The sequence below is a fragment of the Passer montanus genome, unplaced genomic scaffold (genome assembly GCF_014805655.1).
Source record: "Passer montanus isolate IOZ18808 unplaced genomic scaffold, ASM1480565v1 scaffold5, whole genome shotgun sequence".
Lineage (NCBI taxonomy): Eukaryota > Metazoa > Chordata > Aves > Passeriformes > Passeridae > Passer > Passer montanus.
The window spans coordinates 12062956-12080953 of record NW_024369929.1 but is presented as its reverse complement, the minus strand read 5'-3'; the positions used below and the strand labels follow the sequence as shown (position 1 = coordinate 12080953).

At 46.9% G+C, this 17998-nt stretch overlaps 1 protein-coding gene across 2 annotated transcripts in view; it reads right to left on the bottom strand.

The window, feature by feature from the left end:
• SLCO3A1 (solute carrier organic anion transporter family member 3A1) overlaps nucleotides 1-17998 on the bottom strand; it is a 134716-nt gene that overhangs the window by 32255 nt on the left and 84463 nt on the right. For both annotated transcript variants that reach the window (XR_005629113.1, XM_039722868.1), the window contains exons 3-4: nucleotides 4608-4706; nucleotides 1029-1292 (exon numbers count right to left, since the gene is read on the bottom strand). Coding sequence is in view for 1 of the 2 variants with exons in the window: in XM_039722868.1 (XP_039578802.1) it covers nucleotides 1029-1292; nucleotides 4608-4706 (363 nt within the window). In the remaining variant the exon portion in view is untranslated. The remainder of the gene's footprint in view (nucleotides 1-1028; nucleotides 1293-4607; nucleotides 4707-17998) is intronic.

Below are 17998 nucleotides of genomic sequence, written 5' to 3'. Positions count from 1 at the left end.
GCCACGGCAACAGGGAGTGGGAAGCAGCCACCAGTGCTACAGAAACACCCTCTCAGATGAAGGATTTTCCAGTACAGCCTAGACAAAGGATATTTGCCCACACTCTCCCACAAAATGCTGGATCCTCAGCTGACTTTAATTAGAGTCACCTCCATTTTCATCACTGCAGGATATGATGTGAGGTTTTCTCTCTAATTTGCTACAAATCATGCTCTGCCCTGCCATTTTGCTGCTGTTCTGGGCTGGTATCTCCCTCTTTCCATTTCAGTTTAAGAGCTGTGGTGATGCCCAGCACTCATTTGTATCTGGGATTGCACTAAGCTGAAGCTCAGGTGCTGGGAGCTCCCAATTTCTTTTAAGTCCCTTGTTGGCTTGTTCTCTGTTTTGGAAGGCAGGAGCAGGACAGTACACTTGAGACAAGTTCACAGATTGCTCTGGCAACTGTGCTCTCCTTCATGATTTTAACAACTCTATAGGACTATCATGCATTTCTCACAGAATTCACATAATCACCAGGTTGGAAGAGACCTTAAAGATCATTGAGTCCAACCCAGCCCCAACACCTCAATTAAACCATGGCACCCAGTGCCACATCCATCCTGTTTTTGAACACATCCAGGGATGGTGATTTCATCACCACCCCGGGCACACCATTCCAGAAATTCATCACTCTTTCTGTAAAAGGCTTTTTCCTAATATCCAACCCATATTTCCCTTGGTGCAGCTCCAGACTGTGTCCTCTGGTTCTCTTGGTTGCTGCCTGGAGAAAGAGACCAACTACACAGAGACCTGACTACAACCAGCTTTCAGGGAGCTGTAGAGAGTGGTAAGGTCACCCCTGAGTCTCCTTTTCTCCAGGCTAAACAACTCCCAGCTCAACCAAAGCTTTCAAGTGGAACAAAATCTCTCTTTCAGACGCGGGCAACGCCAGAGATAATCAAACAGAAGCTAAGGACTGAAACTTGAGGCTACCGATTTCTCGGGCGACTTTTGGCGGCACGGAGGAGCTGCGGCAGAGCGCGCCTCACCTCGCAGCTGCTGGAAGCAGGTGGTGCTGCTGTCCCCATCCAGCGGGTGCCGCAGGACCCCGTTGCTGGGCTTGGGCCGCTCGTAGTCCCTGTCGGGGAGCATGGCCTGCTCGCTCTCCCCGGTGCGCTCCGGCCGCGGCGGCAGCGACTGCGGGAAGCCGAACATGGGCAGGGACGAGAAGAAGAGTAAGGCACCACAGAGCAGGAAGCCTCCCCACCACGCTCCGATCCACCGAGGGTCGTCCGGGGTTATGTCCAGCTTGCCTGTGGGGGGAGCAAACACGAGTCACGGGGAGCTGTGACCCTGGCTGGTCACAGAGAGCAACTCCCCCAGGCATGGCGCTGGGGAAGGCTGTGAGAACATCAAGAGAAAAGAAAGAGAAACAATTCTTATCCTCACTTGCTACACCTGACATTGTGAACACGTGGAATGTGTTATGGAGATTTGTTTACCAAAGGTGGATTCCTATTTAGCCAGTGGTGAGGGTGTTTTAATTGAAAGACCGTCAATTGTCCAATTGCTTTAAAAGCCATTTGGGGATTTTTAGCACCTTATGGTGAGGAGTTCCACAGCTTCACCTACTGGGAGATAAAATATTTTCTTCTGTAAATTCAAGTACACTTATATCGTAACTGTCTATAAAAGAGCAATGGGTTTCTTAATAAAGATTATTATTGATCGACCTTCTGTAATACATGGAGTCTGTGCTAATTATTACCCATCTGGGGACTCGATTGCTGTGATTGGGAGGGGAAGACAACGGTGTGAAGGATCCTGTGGGCTGGAGGGTGGTTGTTGGGTGGTGAGGGTCATAAGGCCCAAGATGGGAGCCCACAGGGCACCCCACAGCTGCACTGTGTGAGCCACCAGTGCACGGTGTCCTCTGTATCCAAGAAATCCTTAGGACCAGCTCCCGTCACCTCTTCTATCCAAATGGTACACCCAGCTTCTGCAACACCCTGGTGTTTTTGGCTCTGCCAGCTCTAGGAAGCTGCTGGCCATCAGTGTCCCTGTGCTGGCACTGAGGTTTTGGGCATCCCTGTCCCAGTGTGTCACACTCACCTGACACCTACTGGCACAGAGAAGGACACTGCACCTCCAACCCTGCTTACCACCCTGTTTTCCCAGGAGCTCAATGCTCCCTCTGCTTTGAATTTTCTTTTCAGCAAAAGAGAGATTGGCATTTGGGCCTTAAGTGCAAATGTGACAGTGTGGAGGGTGAAACAGTCCCAAATATTGGAAAAGAAACCCACCCACAGCATCAAATGGACTCAGAAAAGTACAGAAATAATCATAAAAGGAAGAAAAGCAAAATAAAAGGCTAGAGTGTTCTGTATGCCATCACTCAGCAGAGGTAAGGCCCAAGAAGGGTCTGGAGTCAGTGTGAGGAAATACAAATAAACAGCAGGAGAGGAAAAACTGTTTTCCTAACAGCTGCCTTGCTGCCACAGCCACAAGGGTGCCCAGTGCTGCAGCTGATTCTTGGGGGAGACCCAGCTCCACATGGCTGGAATAACAAGCTCCTCTGCTCATGGTGACTGTCTGGTTACTGCCACTCTGAAAAATCTGTCTCAAGTGAGGCAATCAAGTTGTCTCTCAAGCAGAGACAGAAGGAAACTCTTTTCTCCTTAGGGAAAATAACACGTAGCTCTCAAATACAGATAAAGTTTGAAAAATAGTGTTGTGGAGGGACTGGATTCTTCTGCTGTTATTTCCTCCTGCCTGAAGTGTATTTTTTTTCAGGTTCTTGGGAACACAACAGCATGAAGAGTCAGGCAAATCAGAGTTTTCTTCATATTCCCTTCCTAAAATAGCTGCTGGGTGGCGGGCAGTGCCACAGCATGGCCTGGCATCCCACACCTGCCCAAAACAGGGCCAGAACAAGGCTCAACCCCTTGGAGCTTGTTCTCCTTATGCCACCTCGAGCTCCAAGGCAGAGCCAGCTGCAAAGTGGAAATTCTTTCCCATACAAAAATAAACAGAGGCCATGTGTGCCTCAGCTTTTGCACGACAGTGACTGACCACGGCCAAAGCCAGCTGGACCTGGAGTTTGGAGCACGTCACTCTCCCTGGAAAGTGGCTGAGCCCAGCCCTGCCAGGCTGCTCAGCAGTAATGTTCTGCAGTTCTTCTCTGTGGCTCAGTATTTGCCTGGGGCTTTTTGAGCTGCAAATACTGAGCACTGTCTTATGTTAAAAATGGCCAGAAGATACCAAATTAATTTTTTAGCTAGGTCAGCATCTTGCCTCTGATGGCAACCAACTGCAGCTGCCCAGAAAGCCTACAAGAATAAAGGCAGCATGTATTATTCTTATGGCTTGGGGGCTTCCTAAGCTAGATTTGGTGTCATGTTCATTTTTTTCACATATATACACTTGTCCAATTGCTTTAAAAACCATTTGGAGGTTTTTAGCACCTTATGGTGAGGAGTTCCACAGCTTCACCTGCTGGGAGATAAAATATTTTCTTCTGTACATTCATATTTTAGTATGAATTATACTGAATGGTAAAATATCTAACAGGTTTCAAACTGCTCCTCTGCCAAACGAGGCTTTGGTAAAGCCAAGGAAAAAAAAGGGCCATGTGGTGTTTGACCAAACTGCAGCCAAATGCCTCAGCCATCCCAAAAGATACTTCTTTCTCATTTGATATTATTTACATTTCTTCAGCTGCCACATGCATGTGAGATCAAAAAAAGGCAGTAACACTTTTGCAGATTTGCACAATTCTGTTCTGAGCCCTGCAAGGTTCAGCTCCATCCAAATGAGGGCTGAAATACACCCTTCTTTAAGGGAAAAAACCCCTGAATAAGGGTCTGTGGGATCCGATGGAGCTGAGAACTGTGGAAAAAGCGTCTGAACAATTGAAGGAAGGAATGAAGCACCAGGTTTGCCGTGGGTAGCAGAGGGCCAGGGAGCAGCAGAGAACAGCCTGTTACATGTTGCCCTCTCATGGCGAAGAACACACAGTGCAGCCACCAAAAAAAGCAGAATTACGAACAAAAGGACAATTTGCAAAAGGACAATTTGCATACAATCTGCTTTAACCCGAGTGAAGTCAAGGTGAGCAATAATTATTTAATGCTTTGGAGAAAAGCAATAATGCTGTGGGACTGATGCTGCACATCCAAGAAGGCAACGATTGGCAGAAGGTGCTGGGCATGGATTTTCCTGGTGTGCCTCCATCAGAACCTGGCTGGTTCCCCCACACCCTGGGGTGGCAGCTCTCCAGATTTCTGCTCTGGAGAGATCAGATTTTGTGCTCTGGACACAGCTCCCCCGGCATGACAATGCCATGGTGCTATTTCAAGGTGTCCTTCAAGAGCTGGGATGAAACTCATCTCATAGAAAAAAACACAGAAGGGAACAAATCCTACCATTAAAAACCCATTATTTATCAGAACAGAACTGAAACCTTTTGAATCCCAGTCTTAAAACCCTTCCAAAAGTGACACTCATACATTCAAAGAGGCACTGAAGATGGAATGACAGTTTCCTCCTGCTTGTGAGCATCAACGTTTTCGTCCTGATGATAAAAATTTAGTGTATCTGATTTGAAACCAAACCCAGATTCTCCTTACTTGTGTCAATGAAGACAGCATCCACATAGATTTTGGTACAGAAGGAGCCCAAGATAAATCCACAGGCTGGCCCGAATACCAGCATCGTAAACAGGATCCCTACAAGGAGAGAGAAAAGAGAAGATTAGCACCAGGCTCTGGTTATTCACTGCAAGTTGTTCTGCTTGTCTGCTGTGAGATGGTATTACCTTAGTGATGCCAAATAGATAGGGACAGTCTCTGTGTTGAATGCTCCAAGCAAAAGAGCACCCTAAATGTGTTTTGCTTTTCCATATCTCTCCAGGAAAATGAACAGATGGAGGTGTGATAATGCTGAAGGATTTCTATTGAGCTGAGAAGACAGTGTGGACATATGCTGTGTTTTGGTCGGCTGGCTGCTCTGAAAGATGTCTTACTCAACAGCACAAGGTAAAGCAGCCCTGCCTCCCCCTCATGGGCAACTCTGTCTTTGCCACCTCCAGCTAAAATCCTGGTAGACAGAATTTTCAGTCATTAGGGACAGCAAATCTATGAAATGAGTGTTGTCACAGACTGCTGGATAAAGTCCCTTTACAGAAGTAGGAGCACTTTTCCACATCTGTGAAGCCCTTCTTCCCATCAGACACATATGACAAATATTCACGCTGTGTGGATCTTCCAGCCCCTCACAACTGCTTGTTCCTTCTAAAAAACCTGCATGAAATTGCCAGTGTAACGCCAGGAGAAGAGCTATTATGAGTAAATTACTTATTTGTTTCAATACAGTGTTTAGAAGCATTTATTTTCACTCCCATTTTGGCCCTGAAACAGGAATGCTACAGGCACAGCGCCAGCTCTCAATTATCCAGGGCAGAAAGGCAGGGGGACACAAGGATAATCCAGACAAAGAAGCAGCAAAGATGACACAAAACATTTGTAAATTAGACAATAAGAACATATTAGGTACTTTCACATTTGGGAAAAACAACAAAAAGTCCCCCAAGGACCCTTGTAAATGGTTTTCTGGAGGGAGCAGGGGCAGACTGAGCAGTGTGGAGCAGAGCAAGAGCCTGCTTGTTCCCTCTGGAGGAAAGTATTGCTGATGGACCCGTGTGCCTGGTGAGGGGAGCACCTCAGCAGAGACGTGCCAGCGCCAGTCTTGGTGTCACTGCACTTCAGAGATGGCCCACGAAGGAGTTTATTTGCATCTGGGTGCTTTGCTCACCCTCCTAATCTCTCTGGGGGTGTTGCCTGGCATCTCAGTGCATTCATAATGCACTTCATCACAGCTATCTCAGCCCTCAAGTTCCTTATCTGGAAACTTTTTAATTCCCAGGCTCCCTCTCTATGCATTCCTCAGGAGCTGGAGAAATTATCAGAGCTGCAAAAAAAAAAATTCCCAGAGAGCCCCATCCGCAGGCAAGGCAAACCACACCTGCCAACAACAGCTTAGCCAAGCAGAATAAACTGGTATGGTCAGAAGCAACTTCACCTTCATTTTTAAAATGCAGGGTGCAAACTAATTCCTCCAGGCTGCTGGCACTGGGACCTGGCTGGATTAATAACCAAGGACAACGCAGAGGTGCCCCCAGCCAGCTGCTCACAGAAACCCAGTGCATTTAAGCCTTCAAGGCTGTCACCTAGAGCACACGACGGACAAAGGAAGGTGGTGGGAGGAAAAGAAGTGCCAGGTTGTATGAGCTGCAGTGAGGGGTCACTGCTGTCAGAGCTGCCAGCCCCTGCCCAGCCTCTGCCAAGCTCAAAGCTGCAGCAGTGGCCACTCAGTCCATGCTGTCAGCTTAAATTAATTAACTTAATCCCCAGGGTCTCTGTCCGTGCTGTCCCGTGTCACAGGAGGACCAGCCATCTCCCCTCCTGCAGTCACCTTGTCCTGGGGTGCTGGGTTTGTGCTCCGTGATCCAGCAGCACTGGGGAATTTGTGCTCCTCGAGCAGCAGGGCTGCTCAGCAAGTCTGTGCCTTGCCCAAAGCCTCACAGGGGACATCCCTGCTCACCTGCAGAAGCATCTCACGGGATGTGACATGAGGGAAGAGACAGGCTGCGAGAGTATAAAAAAAGGGATTTCTTCCCCCAGCACACCTCAGCCCCATCTCCCCTCCCAGCCCCAAGGCCAGCCCCACTTGTGGCTTCCAACAGGATTTTGTAAAATATCCGTGCCACATTTTTTGTGGTCACTAGATGGCATCGGTGTTTGTCATTCAGCCCCCAAGCGCCGTCTGGGTGACAGTGCTGCCCATCCTTGTTCCCAAAACACGATGGTGTTCCCGGGGTCCTACAGCCCATGGAGGGTGGCACTGGCACAGGGCACTGCCAGCACCCACAGATCTGCCACACACACTCAGGCTGTGCCCCTTCCCTGGCTGTGTGACAACAACCACAGAGTTTAGGACAAACTCTTCTGTGACTGTCAAGTTTTCAGAGTTGAAGGAGACAGCATGTAGCAGAGATTGCCATGGCTGTGGTGAACGAGACAGCATTCAAATACCAAATTTGAAAACTGAACAGTAATTTAATTTCTATGTAAATATGGTCAAGCACTTAAGGCCATGCTGGGCCCCATACCAGCTGGAGCAATGACAAATGGAGCTACTCAGGCAGAAGGACGAGGGCCAGCCAGTTCTACCTTCTAGGCAACACCTTTGGATGCATCAGTGTTGGGTTGAGCACGGATGGAGGTTTGTCCTGAGATGATCTCCAAACCACTGAGCTGTCTGACCATGTGTGTACAGGGAAAACCACAGAACTGGTGTTTGCTTCATAGAGCAAAGCCCAGGACAAAGAACATGGAAAAAGATCCTTCAGCAAAAGCAAACAGGAAATATGTTCCTCTTTTCCAAAAGCAGGGACCTGTGGCTGGTGATCCAGCAGCAGCAGAGAGATGCTTGCAGAGAGAATTATCCCAGAAAAAATCAAACATCGAGAAAACTAGCCAGTGCAGGCACAGGTGACAGATGAACACTGCCCTCCTCACACTACTGCATCTCAAAACCACTATGTCAGAAACCAGCCCTGTCCTCAGTTATTAAAATACCTCATTTCATATCCTGGTGGCTGCAGGAAGGCACGGTTTGCTCTGCCATGTACTCACTAGAGGGCAATGTGGGATAGAGCATCCACTGAAACACCTATCTAACATCTTACAAAAGCTATTAAATTATTATTCACCTCTAGGCCAGCTTTAAAAAACCATGCTAATTGTGTTTTCTCTTTTTCTGTAGTTTGTTCTAAAATCAAGAAGAAAACAAGTGTTTCACCCATGCCCTTTTTTAATCTTTTTTTGAGACTCCAACAAAATCCTGGGGTTGCAGTAATAGTATTTTACACTTTAATTCACGAATCAAGCAGATTGTGGAAAAACCCAAGGCATGGACTGTCACCATGGATAGTCCAGGGTGTGCACAGAGCAGGACCACACTCAAGGATCGATGGAGCATGCTGCTGGGCACAAAACCCGGGCTAATTAAGCAATTGGGATAGAGCCTGTAGGTTGAACATCTATGCAGAATTGAGGACACAAGGGGAAATTAGGCAAGTTTGAATTAGCTTAAGACATCCTTCCTATTTTGAGAAATCCTGCACAACTGCCACCACCCCTGCTATGAGGAGAACAATTTCCACATCACCCACCTCACCATGCAACCACAAAGCTGCTGCTTAGTAGAGAAGGAGGTCCTGCAAAAGCCCTTTTCCAGTGCTGGGGCTGCTGCTAAGAATTAAAATGTGCTACATTTGTGGCTAGCTTTAATACCACTTGCTTGGTCTTTTCCCATGTTCCCCTCTAACTTTTAGATCACTGTGATTTGAGGGAGACAGAGGACACTGATACCAAGAGCAAACAGATCAAAGGTCCTACCCTGGCTCCACCAGGCACTTGGGAAACTCCCACTGATGCCAATAAAAGCAGTGATCAGTACAGGTACTGAAATTTGGCGGTATTTTTATTTTTAATTTTTGAGGTTTTTTTTTTTTAATTCTTACTAAATGATGGCAGTTCTTAGAAATACTTCAGAGAAGAGAATTTAAAAAAAAAGGCAACTCTGTCTTGGGATAATTCAAACAATTTATTTGGTAACTCTCAAACACACTCCTTTTTAGAGCACAATTAGATCTTAGCTTGAAAACAGCTAATAATTTTCAGTCTACCTGCTCTACTCCCTTCATTAGTCTTCCAGCCTCGCAAAAAGGCAGAAAAGAAAAAAGGCAGCAAAGAGGGCTGCACTGAGAAATCAGAAATGTTTTCCTCTTCATCTTTTCAAATGCAGCAATTTGCCAGATCCTACTTTGTCCTGTCAAATAACATCTTCCCAGAGCTGAGGAAAGGTTTGGGACAGAGGCCAGTATTAGATCTGACATTTTGTGATGAGACTTTATCATTAGTAAGGCCCAAGACTGATAATGCAGTTTTCCATCAGAGCAAAGGGAAGGAGCAGCAGCAGGTGCCACATCTGTGGGGGGACAGTGGCACAGAGATGCTCTGAGTCACACAAAGTGCACAGAAACCAAATTGCAAAGAGGGATAAAGGCTGTCAGTATTTCAATAATAAAATTTGGTGTTTCAAGCTGCTTTCCAGTAGCAACAGGATCCTGAAACATGAGCAAACCTGTGCTGCTCACAGGGTCTAACAGGTGAAGCATGGACTCAATCCCTGTAATGAATTAACTGGGGACAGTGACTCCCAGGAGAAGCCCTCCTGGCTGGAAATAAGGCATCGAGGGGACACTGCAAGGCTTGCCAGCCTCACCAAACTGTAGCCAGAGGCACCTCAGATACAGCTCAGTGAGGAATAAGAGCAGGTTCAGCATAATCACAGCCTGAGGAAAAACAACAAGTGGGCAGCTAAAGAACACCCGAGTCATTTCGCTTCAAAGCCTCATCCTCACCAGGGGCTGAAGACATGAGGAGATTTATTCTGGAGAGCTCACAACATACACCAGGCAAAGGTGAGCAGGGTAGGTGAGACAGGAGAAGGAAAAGCAGCATTTCCCACAGCAGGGTTGGCTATCAGAGCAGGAACCACCACCAGTGACTCACACAGCCCTTCCCAACCATGGGCAAACCCCTGGTGTAGCAGAGGATACTGCTTTATTTAGCCATGGAGTTGTCACTGGTATCTGCTGGGTCCCCTGGAGCCAGGTTGTTCCTACCTTGGCATTTCCATGAAATTAAAGAGTGTAGATTATTCACTACCTCCTCCCCCCACTTGAACCATCCCAAGGGACAGCTTTGGTGGGCAAAAAGCTGATCAGTTTGGAAGGTTGGGAAACTGCTGCAGAACATCCTTGCATCAAGTAACTACATCCCTGAGGAGGAAGGGATCAAGGAGCTAAATGTGATCTTTGTCAGCAACTGGGTGGTTCAGCGACCATCACAAACCAGAGGTTTTGGGGTGTGTGGGGGAGGGCACAGCACAGACCCCACCTGCCATGTCCTGGGAGTGCTGCTGTGGTCATGGGACAGCATCTGGCCAGGAACATCACCCTCAGCCCCCTGCCTGTGCAGGAGCCAGCTCTTTCCAAAAGCACAAAGGGAACAGGCTTTGCAAAGCACGAGATAATCTCAAAACCCTGCTTGTCCCACATTTCCTGCTGCGTGGAGGGCTGGGCAGGCCAGAGTAAAGGGATTACTGGAATATTGTAATTCAGGGGCTCTGTGACCTGCCTTTAAAGAGACACCAGCCCAGCACAGCCTGGGGGAACCAGAGGCATCCTGGTACAGACTGGGGATGCTGCATCCTCCTGCACACCTGGGAGTGGCTCTCAAGGGGATAAAGGGATAAAGGTTCCATATTCACACCCAGTGGGCAAAGCTCCTCTCTTCAGTGCATTTTCTCTGACTTCCATCAGTTGATGTAACCTCAAAAACACACAGTAAGGGTAGAAGGAGGCTGTTTCCTACCCAGATGGCTTCTTTATACAGCAAAACCTGCTGGAGCCACCCAGCACTGCCCATGCTCTCTGGCAGACAGTGTGCCCACAAGCTGCCTGTGCCCACAGGAGCGGAGGGATGCCAGCATTGCTGCTCAGTCCTTGGTCTCTCATTCCCAGCTTTGCTCATTTGTCATGGAAAGACATAATTTTCCCTGCCACTCAGCTCCCTGTCCACACAACCAGCTGCCCATCACCACCTCCTGCTCCTTTACAGCTGCTGCTCACTCACACCTGAAGGAAAGGTGCAGAGGTGGTGTTGGCCCAGCGGTGTGTTTTGATTTGTTCTGCCTCCTCAGTGCACCCACCGAAGAGAAGGGAATGTTCAAACAGCCTGGACAGATGTTTCCAAGTGCCTGCAGCTGTTGATTAATGAGGAACAACTTTGGGACAATTCACTTTAATGCTTAGTCTTTGTTCTGATGGGGATCAAAGCAGCTCCAGCCCTGTATGGCATGAGGTGGGGAGGAGTGCAGAGGTTGGGGTTCATCCGGTCTGTACAGCAGCACACACATTATTTATTAGCTCTGCCTTCAGGAGCTCAACACCAGCAGACCCCTCAGACACCTATTTAGGGTTGCTCAAGTGATGCCAAAAACAGGGATGAATGTCCTGGCAGTCCCAAGGCAGTGAGAGGCTGAAACCCCTCCTCAGCCATCCCCTTCCCATGGACCATTCACTGCATCTTGTTACCTTCCTACCTGTTAACAAAAGCTATTCCCTCCTTGTGATGCATTGCAAGCTGCACAAATGCTATGCAGTGCTCTAGTAATCAGGAACACCGAAGTGTTAGAACAAACTGAGTTTTAGTTCTGAGCTCTTCTCATTGATTCCACTGTTACAGCTCACTGCCTGCATCTGTGTGTGCAACACAATCCTTGGAGAAAGATCTGACAGCGCTGTCCCAAGACATCCTATTTCTCACTGACAGACCTGCAGCTGCTTTTGGGCCAGCAGAGCAGCTCAAGAAAGCCTGCAAAGGAAAATCATTGGATTGAGTCTGACTTCTCCCATTTCCATGTAACCTCTTGTGATGGAAAGCCATACAGGGGTTTAATTCTTTCAGTCAGTGAAAGAAATTATTACAGAGTTTGAAATCAGGCAGCCTTGGACACCTCTCATCCTCCCTCTTCTCTGATCAAGCCTTTTTATCAATGTACCAAATTAGTTCAGTAGCCTGTAAAATCCACTCTTGCTTCATGAATATTTGGGTTTTTAAAGCAAGCTACTCCCCGCTGTATGCAAATATTGCAGAATGACTTATTTACCCTCGTGTTTAATAAGACTTAATAACTGTAGCTAAAGCTGGTTGGGGAGTTCCATGTACTTACTTACAAGAGGCAATAAAAACATGCACCCATGCTACAGATTTAACAAATTTCTAATATGATTCTTCCAAGGCTGGAGAGAGCCCATGGCAGTGGCCTTCCCCCTGCCTGCTGGAAAAGACTATTACTCCAGTGCAGTTTTTGTTCTAGCTTATATTTGACATTCAGATGTTAATCCCTAAAGGGGTTGCTCGGACTTGAAAGCATCTTACTTGGAGGCTTCTCCCCAGACTATCAGGGTCCCTTTAAATATTGATTTCCATCAGAATTCAGGATTTCCCTAAAGAAATGTCTGCTGACTTAGAGATGAAATCTGTCTTTTATAAGCAGGCATTTTGCCTGGTGTACCACCCTGCATTTTCAATTATTACCAAGCCCTAGGTTTGTTTTATCAGCAAATCCCTGTCCTCAGCACTATCAAGGCTACATGTGAAAGGATCAATGTTATATCAACAATTGACAGTCCCAGGGGATCCTGATGCACACACAGAATGTTTGCAGAGTGGCACAGAAGGGGATCAGGCTTTTGCATTAGGAACACAAGCTCAGCATCCAGCCCCAAATTTTCCACAATGCCTAGGTGCACTTGCAGAAGGTCTGTGCCCTCATTCTGATGAGCACAGAAATAAGGAAAACTGAAGCCAAACAAAACCAACAACCCCCCACCCCCTGAAAAAAAACCAAACCCAAATCTAACCCCAAATCAACCAAAAGCCCAACCCAGAGCCCTATGCATATTGGCTTTTAGGTTCCTCCTAAAAAGGATCACCAAAAAGATGGCGAGGAACAAATCACACCATGAGAGAAGCTCCACAACCCTCAAAACCATGTTTGCAAAAAAACCAAAAATTAAAGCAGCCGATTTGTGAGCTCTGCAAGGTAAACTATGGGGATGTGCTCACTGCAGAACTCCTGGCATTTATTTGGTTACACCAGTTAACACGGGGAACAAACTGTTCCCACTCCACTTTTCCTCCCTACCATCTCAGTCCCCTCCCAGGCAGCGGAGGGACCTCTTGCTGCATTTCTCTCCTTACTGATGTGAAGCTGGAGAAGAAATTTGCTTATGCTAATCAATCCCTGGCACCAGCCACACGAGAGCTAATCCACTGGCAATCTCCATCAGTCTCTGCATATTTAACCAAAGCAATGAACACTCACAGAGGATTACGAACGCAGTGGCATTGTTGTAGCAGTGTTTTCCTACTTGAGCTGCAATCACTCTGATGCCCTGTCTCTTAATATTTACACACACTCTACGCACAAACAGCGTGCAGAATCACATCAGTGCATGCAAGCAAGGTGTTTGCCTACGAAAACACACACACCACAATGATTTAATGTATCTCCCTGCACCTAGTGCTGTCTCCACCCTCTTCCAAAATGCTCATCTTCATGCTGGCTATTTCTATAAACCAGCATCTCTTAAGATAGGCATATTGCTTAATCCTCACAAAGATTTGTCTGCTTCTGCAAAGGTTTTGCAGGTAGTTGGACATGCATTGCAAGAGATTAGAGACTCAGGCTGAGTTAGGAGAAGTGTGGAAAAAGAAGCTCAGTAGTCAATTTTTCTGCCACTTTCTGCAAAAAGGAAACAAAGAAACAAAGTGAATGAACCCATGTCCTGTCCAGTCAGGTGTGTCAAAAAAGCCAATGCTGAGCAATCTCTGAAAAATAAGGACAAGCCACTTGGTTCCACCTACCCTGCTGCCTCACATTCCTGTCCCTGAAACTTGCTTGTTATCACTTCAGAAGGAGTCAGCTCAGTTTAAGAAGTGGGTACAAACACGTTCCTAACTATAGCGTGCAAATCCAGGGCAGGCTATTTCCACCCTGACGCACGAGCCCACGAGCCACGGATTCCACACCTCCAACATACGGTGCAAACACACCAGCCGTAGCCGTGGGCTTGAACCAGCAATTTCCACCTTCTAAGCAATTTTTCTCTTGTGCTAATTACCTTGGGAGGCAGCCACCAAAGAGACTCTGGAAGAAAAAAGCCACATGCTCCAATGCCAAGTATGGTTTTTTTGAAGGGCTGAAGCCGCACGCCTTCGAGCTGTGCTCGTCTCCCCCCAGCCCTTAAACACAAACACCTGCTTCACCAAACCCAGACACCTCTGCAGCTGCAGATGGGCAGATTTCCTTGTGTTATTTCCCAGGAATTGTGCCAACTGTAGGCTTGTATGGAATTATACTTCCAGGGCACTTTTCTCTCTCTCTCTCTACAGGACTGCAAGTCTGCTCTGAGTTTGCTGGCTGGTGTCCCCTTTAATACTGGGTGGTTTTGATCCTACAGAGGAGTGTAGGGATACATTAAGATCTGCACAAAATTCTTCCCAGCCCTCCCTCCCTTGCTCAGACGAGCTGTCCACCCCACCTGTGAGCACAGCCTGTGTTTGCTCAACAGATATGAGACCCTTTTGAGGCTCTTGCACATTTCAACCTCCATCACTTGAATTCTGCACAAGTCAAACACCTTCTTATACTCTAAAATACACTGGAAAAAAAGCCCCCAACAGCTCATGCAACTGAGAGTACAATGAGCTATTCACACATACGATTCTCACAGCCTGTTAAATGTGAATTTTGGCATTTGGAGGTTGCTGCAACACCATCTTCCCTATTTATTTATTTATTTATTTACTTACTTACTTACTTATTTTCAAGTGTGTACTGAGTTCAAATCAGACACAACATGTTCTTCTTTTGAGGAAAGAGCTGCCAGAACTGCCTCCCTCTCTCTCTAACCTCAGTCTTGGGGGTATCCCTTCCCATCCCACACACCTTAAATGAGAACGTGTTCAATTTCTAACTGAGGTTTTATGTCAATACAGGCAGCTTGCTGCTTTTCTACGCAATGATTAGTCAGGAAGAAAAGTTCAGCTCCTTTCTCCCTACTGGACCTCTGACATGTCTGCCTCACCATTTGAAAAACTCTTCCCTGCAAAATTCCCCTCTGCTCCTTCCCACTTCTCACCTGACTGCTGCATTTCCAGTCTTTTTCATGCCTCTAAAAGCATTTGCCATTTCTTTCTTGAGCTGACAGCACCTGGGATTTCAAGACCTTTCCTCTTAGTATCATCCAGAGAAAGGATTTTCTGGGGTTGGATGACACAGACTCATCCAGTCAGGTCAGGTATGGTCCTGGATACCCCAAGAGCCCACAGCTCCCCAAATCCTGCTCCCCTCCCAGCTGATCAAGCTGTTACACACACACATGAGTAATCCTCCATCCCAAACACAGCACCTGCTACAGAATGTGGTGCTCTGAACAATGGGTGAAAAGTTCATACTCCTGCTGTTCAGGCATTTCCGTGCCAAGGAAACCCTCCCACTGCCCCACATCACCCCTGCTCCAGTGCTTCCAGCTCAGCTGACGGCTCCCTGGGAACATAAGCAATTCTAATTTATTTTTCTCGTTTGTTCCGTGTTTTCTCAAAAGGTCTTGGAGGAAAAACTTAGAACAATTAAAGACTCACTATACGGTTTGTTCATCTGTGAAGGAAAGCAACAGTTCCCTAAGAACTGCCAGGGCAGCTCCTGCCCTCCCAAAAGCCGTCAGCAAAATTTCCACTTTTAGCAAGAGCAGTTTTCACACATTTTGAGATGTCTGTTCAAATCTCCTCTGCTTGGCTGCCGTGCAGGTACAGACTATGCTGCACGGTGCAGGATGACTCACAGGCAGCTGGCACTGGGTAAGCCCATCCTAAATTTCTGAGGCAAGGAGAGGCCTGGGAATCACCAGTGACGTCAGGCAAGCTGCTGGGAAGCCAGGGCTGATAACAGTTATCTGTACCCACATTTAAGAAAGTGCCGTGCTTTCCTCTGCACAATAGATTAAATCTGCTCTGGTAATGGCTGAGCTGTCAGGAAGGAAAGGAAATTGAAAACAAAACTTGTGTTGTTCTGCTTCCTCATATTGCAAACGCCATCAGAAAAAAGCATTTGCTCTTGACAATAGTCATTCTGTGCCCTGACCCAAATCTCACTGAGGTTTAGGGGAACTCTTGCACTGATCTTAACAGGCTTTGGATCAAATCCACCATTTGCTTCCTAGAGCAGATAAATATTTGTTCTTGCAGACATTTAGGGTGCTGGCCTGGGACCTGCCAGACTTGGCTTGACACAGGTATCTCACACCTCCTTGCCACCCATCTCCTCCCTCTGAGGCACCCCACCGCAGAGGCTGCTCAGCCCTTGGCCATGCACAGGTTGCAGCTCCAGCTGCTTCCTTTGGACAGAGGCAGGAGCAAGCCAAGGTGTCCCAAAGCATCTGTGGGGATCACGGTGGGAAATGTGGGGTTGGGGCTCTAGCTGAGCTTTGTTTCATGGCAATGCTATTTCTCAACAAACTCTACGTAAATTCCTCAGCAGGAAAAATTTTGGAAGTCTAAATATATATTCTTTATGGGTGGGACAGCAGCATGCTCCCACAAAACCTTCCAGGCAGGCAGTAGGAGTGATCCTGACAACCCCCTCCAAATATCCCCCCCAATTACCCCATGTGGGGAAGTCTGAGGGATGCCAGATGCCAGTCTGTTCTGGGGGATGGGGAGACTGGCTGGATGCAGGATAATCCCCCAGTCTAAGATTACTTCCAACATAATTGTTTAGCAGTCGCTTGCACTATCAGCACAAACCCTGCAGAGGACTATGCTCCTGAGAGTGTTATTCAGCATTTCATCCCTAGTGCACAGCCCTACCTCCTCTTGCCAAAACTACAGGCCACATGGGTGTTTTCCTGAGGTTTCTTACAAAGTCAGAAGCCGTGGGGAGCTGCCAGCCTCTTCAGTGCTGCTTTCACAAGAATATTTTCTTTTGTGCCAAGGAGGACCCTGTCCCTGAAGAGTCTCTTTCTGCCCAGGGGAGAGAACAGCTGCTGCTATCATTATGGGCTTGTCTGCCTCAATTAAACATCCACAGCCACAGCTGAAAGATGAAACAAAGTCCTTTTCCAGCCCTCCAGGAAAGGGGCTGTTTGGAGGTTCTGGGAGAAGACAGCAATTTTCCCACAGCAGACCTGGAATTGTGTTTTAAGTTGAGAAGCGAATTAAAAGCTGCTGAATATCCCATCTAAAATCAATCACAACAGAATGGCCCAGTTAAGGGTGTTTAGTGGGACATTGCCCTTGCCTTAGGGAATCGACCTTAGTTGGCCAAGTAGGATGAACATAGGAAGGTCCATGATGGCCTCTTATAATGAAATAGATTATTCTAAATTCTTTGTATTACTCCTCCTCAATGACCTTTCAGGAGCTAGTCTAACTCTGCAAGGCCACTCTTCTGGGAGTGATGGCTTTAATGATAAATACCCCATTTCCACTGTGTTCAGAGAGCTCCACCTCGGAATTTGCTACTTTTTGATGAGCTTTATGTTTTCAAAAGGCTGAAGGTGTGGATTTGTTCTGCCTTTTTTTTTATTTGTTGGTTTGATTAAAAAAAAATTAAATACAAGCCTCTTAATTTCCAAATCTTTGGCTTCAAGTGGCTTCTCTTTGCAAGCATCCCTTTATCCTAATTAGACAAAAATGGAGTTTCGACCAACTAAGTAACTGCAAATATCTCTGAATAGTATTTCTACGAGTTTTTTGGTGCTGTCACTCCTGCTCATCTCCAGTGAGGCTCTATTAATGAATTCATGTCAACACTCTCATTTCTCTGTATATTACCTCTCTTCCAGCATGGAAGATGTTAATCCCTTAGGACTGCACAGGCAATGAAATGCTCAGAAAATGAAACTAGTTTGAGACAACCATGATATTCTGGCTGGATCTGAGCTGGACTCAGAGGTTTATAGAACTTGTTAGCACCCACATGCTGCACATCCTGCCAGCTGAACTGCCAGCGCTGCCATTTCCAAGCCCAATCCTGTGAAGCAATCCAAGGCAAGATACTCATACTTTTAAAATAATCCAGCTAAAAAAACTACTGCAGTGAGGAATCCTAGAGAGTCTGTGACAGGAAGCTGGAAACAGCAATTTCCAAACCAGCAAATAGAGCTGCCTCTTTTATCATCATTTCACAAGGTTTATCTCTGCTGCAAAGTCCTGTTACGTGAATTGGTCAAAAAGCCTTTGATGGACCAGTGCACTATGGAAAAATGCAGCGGAAGAAGCCAAGAGGCTTTATGAGACTGTGGCTGCTTATCCTGACTTTA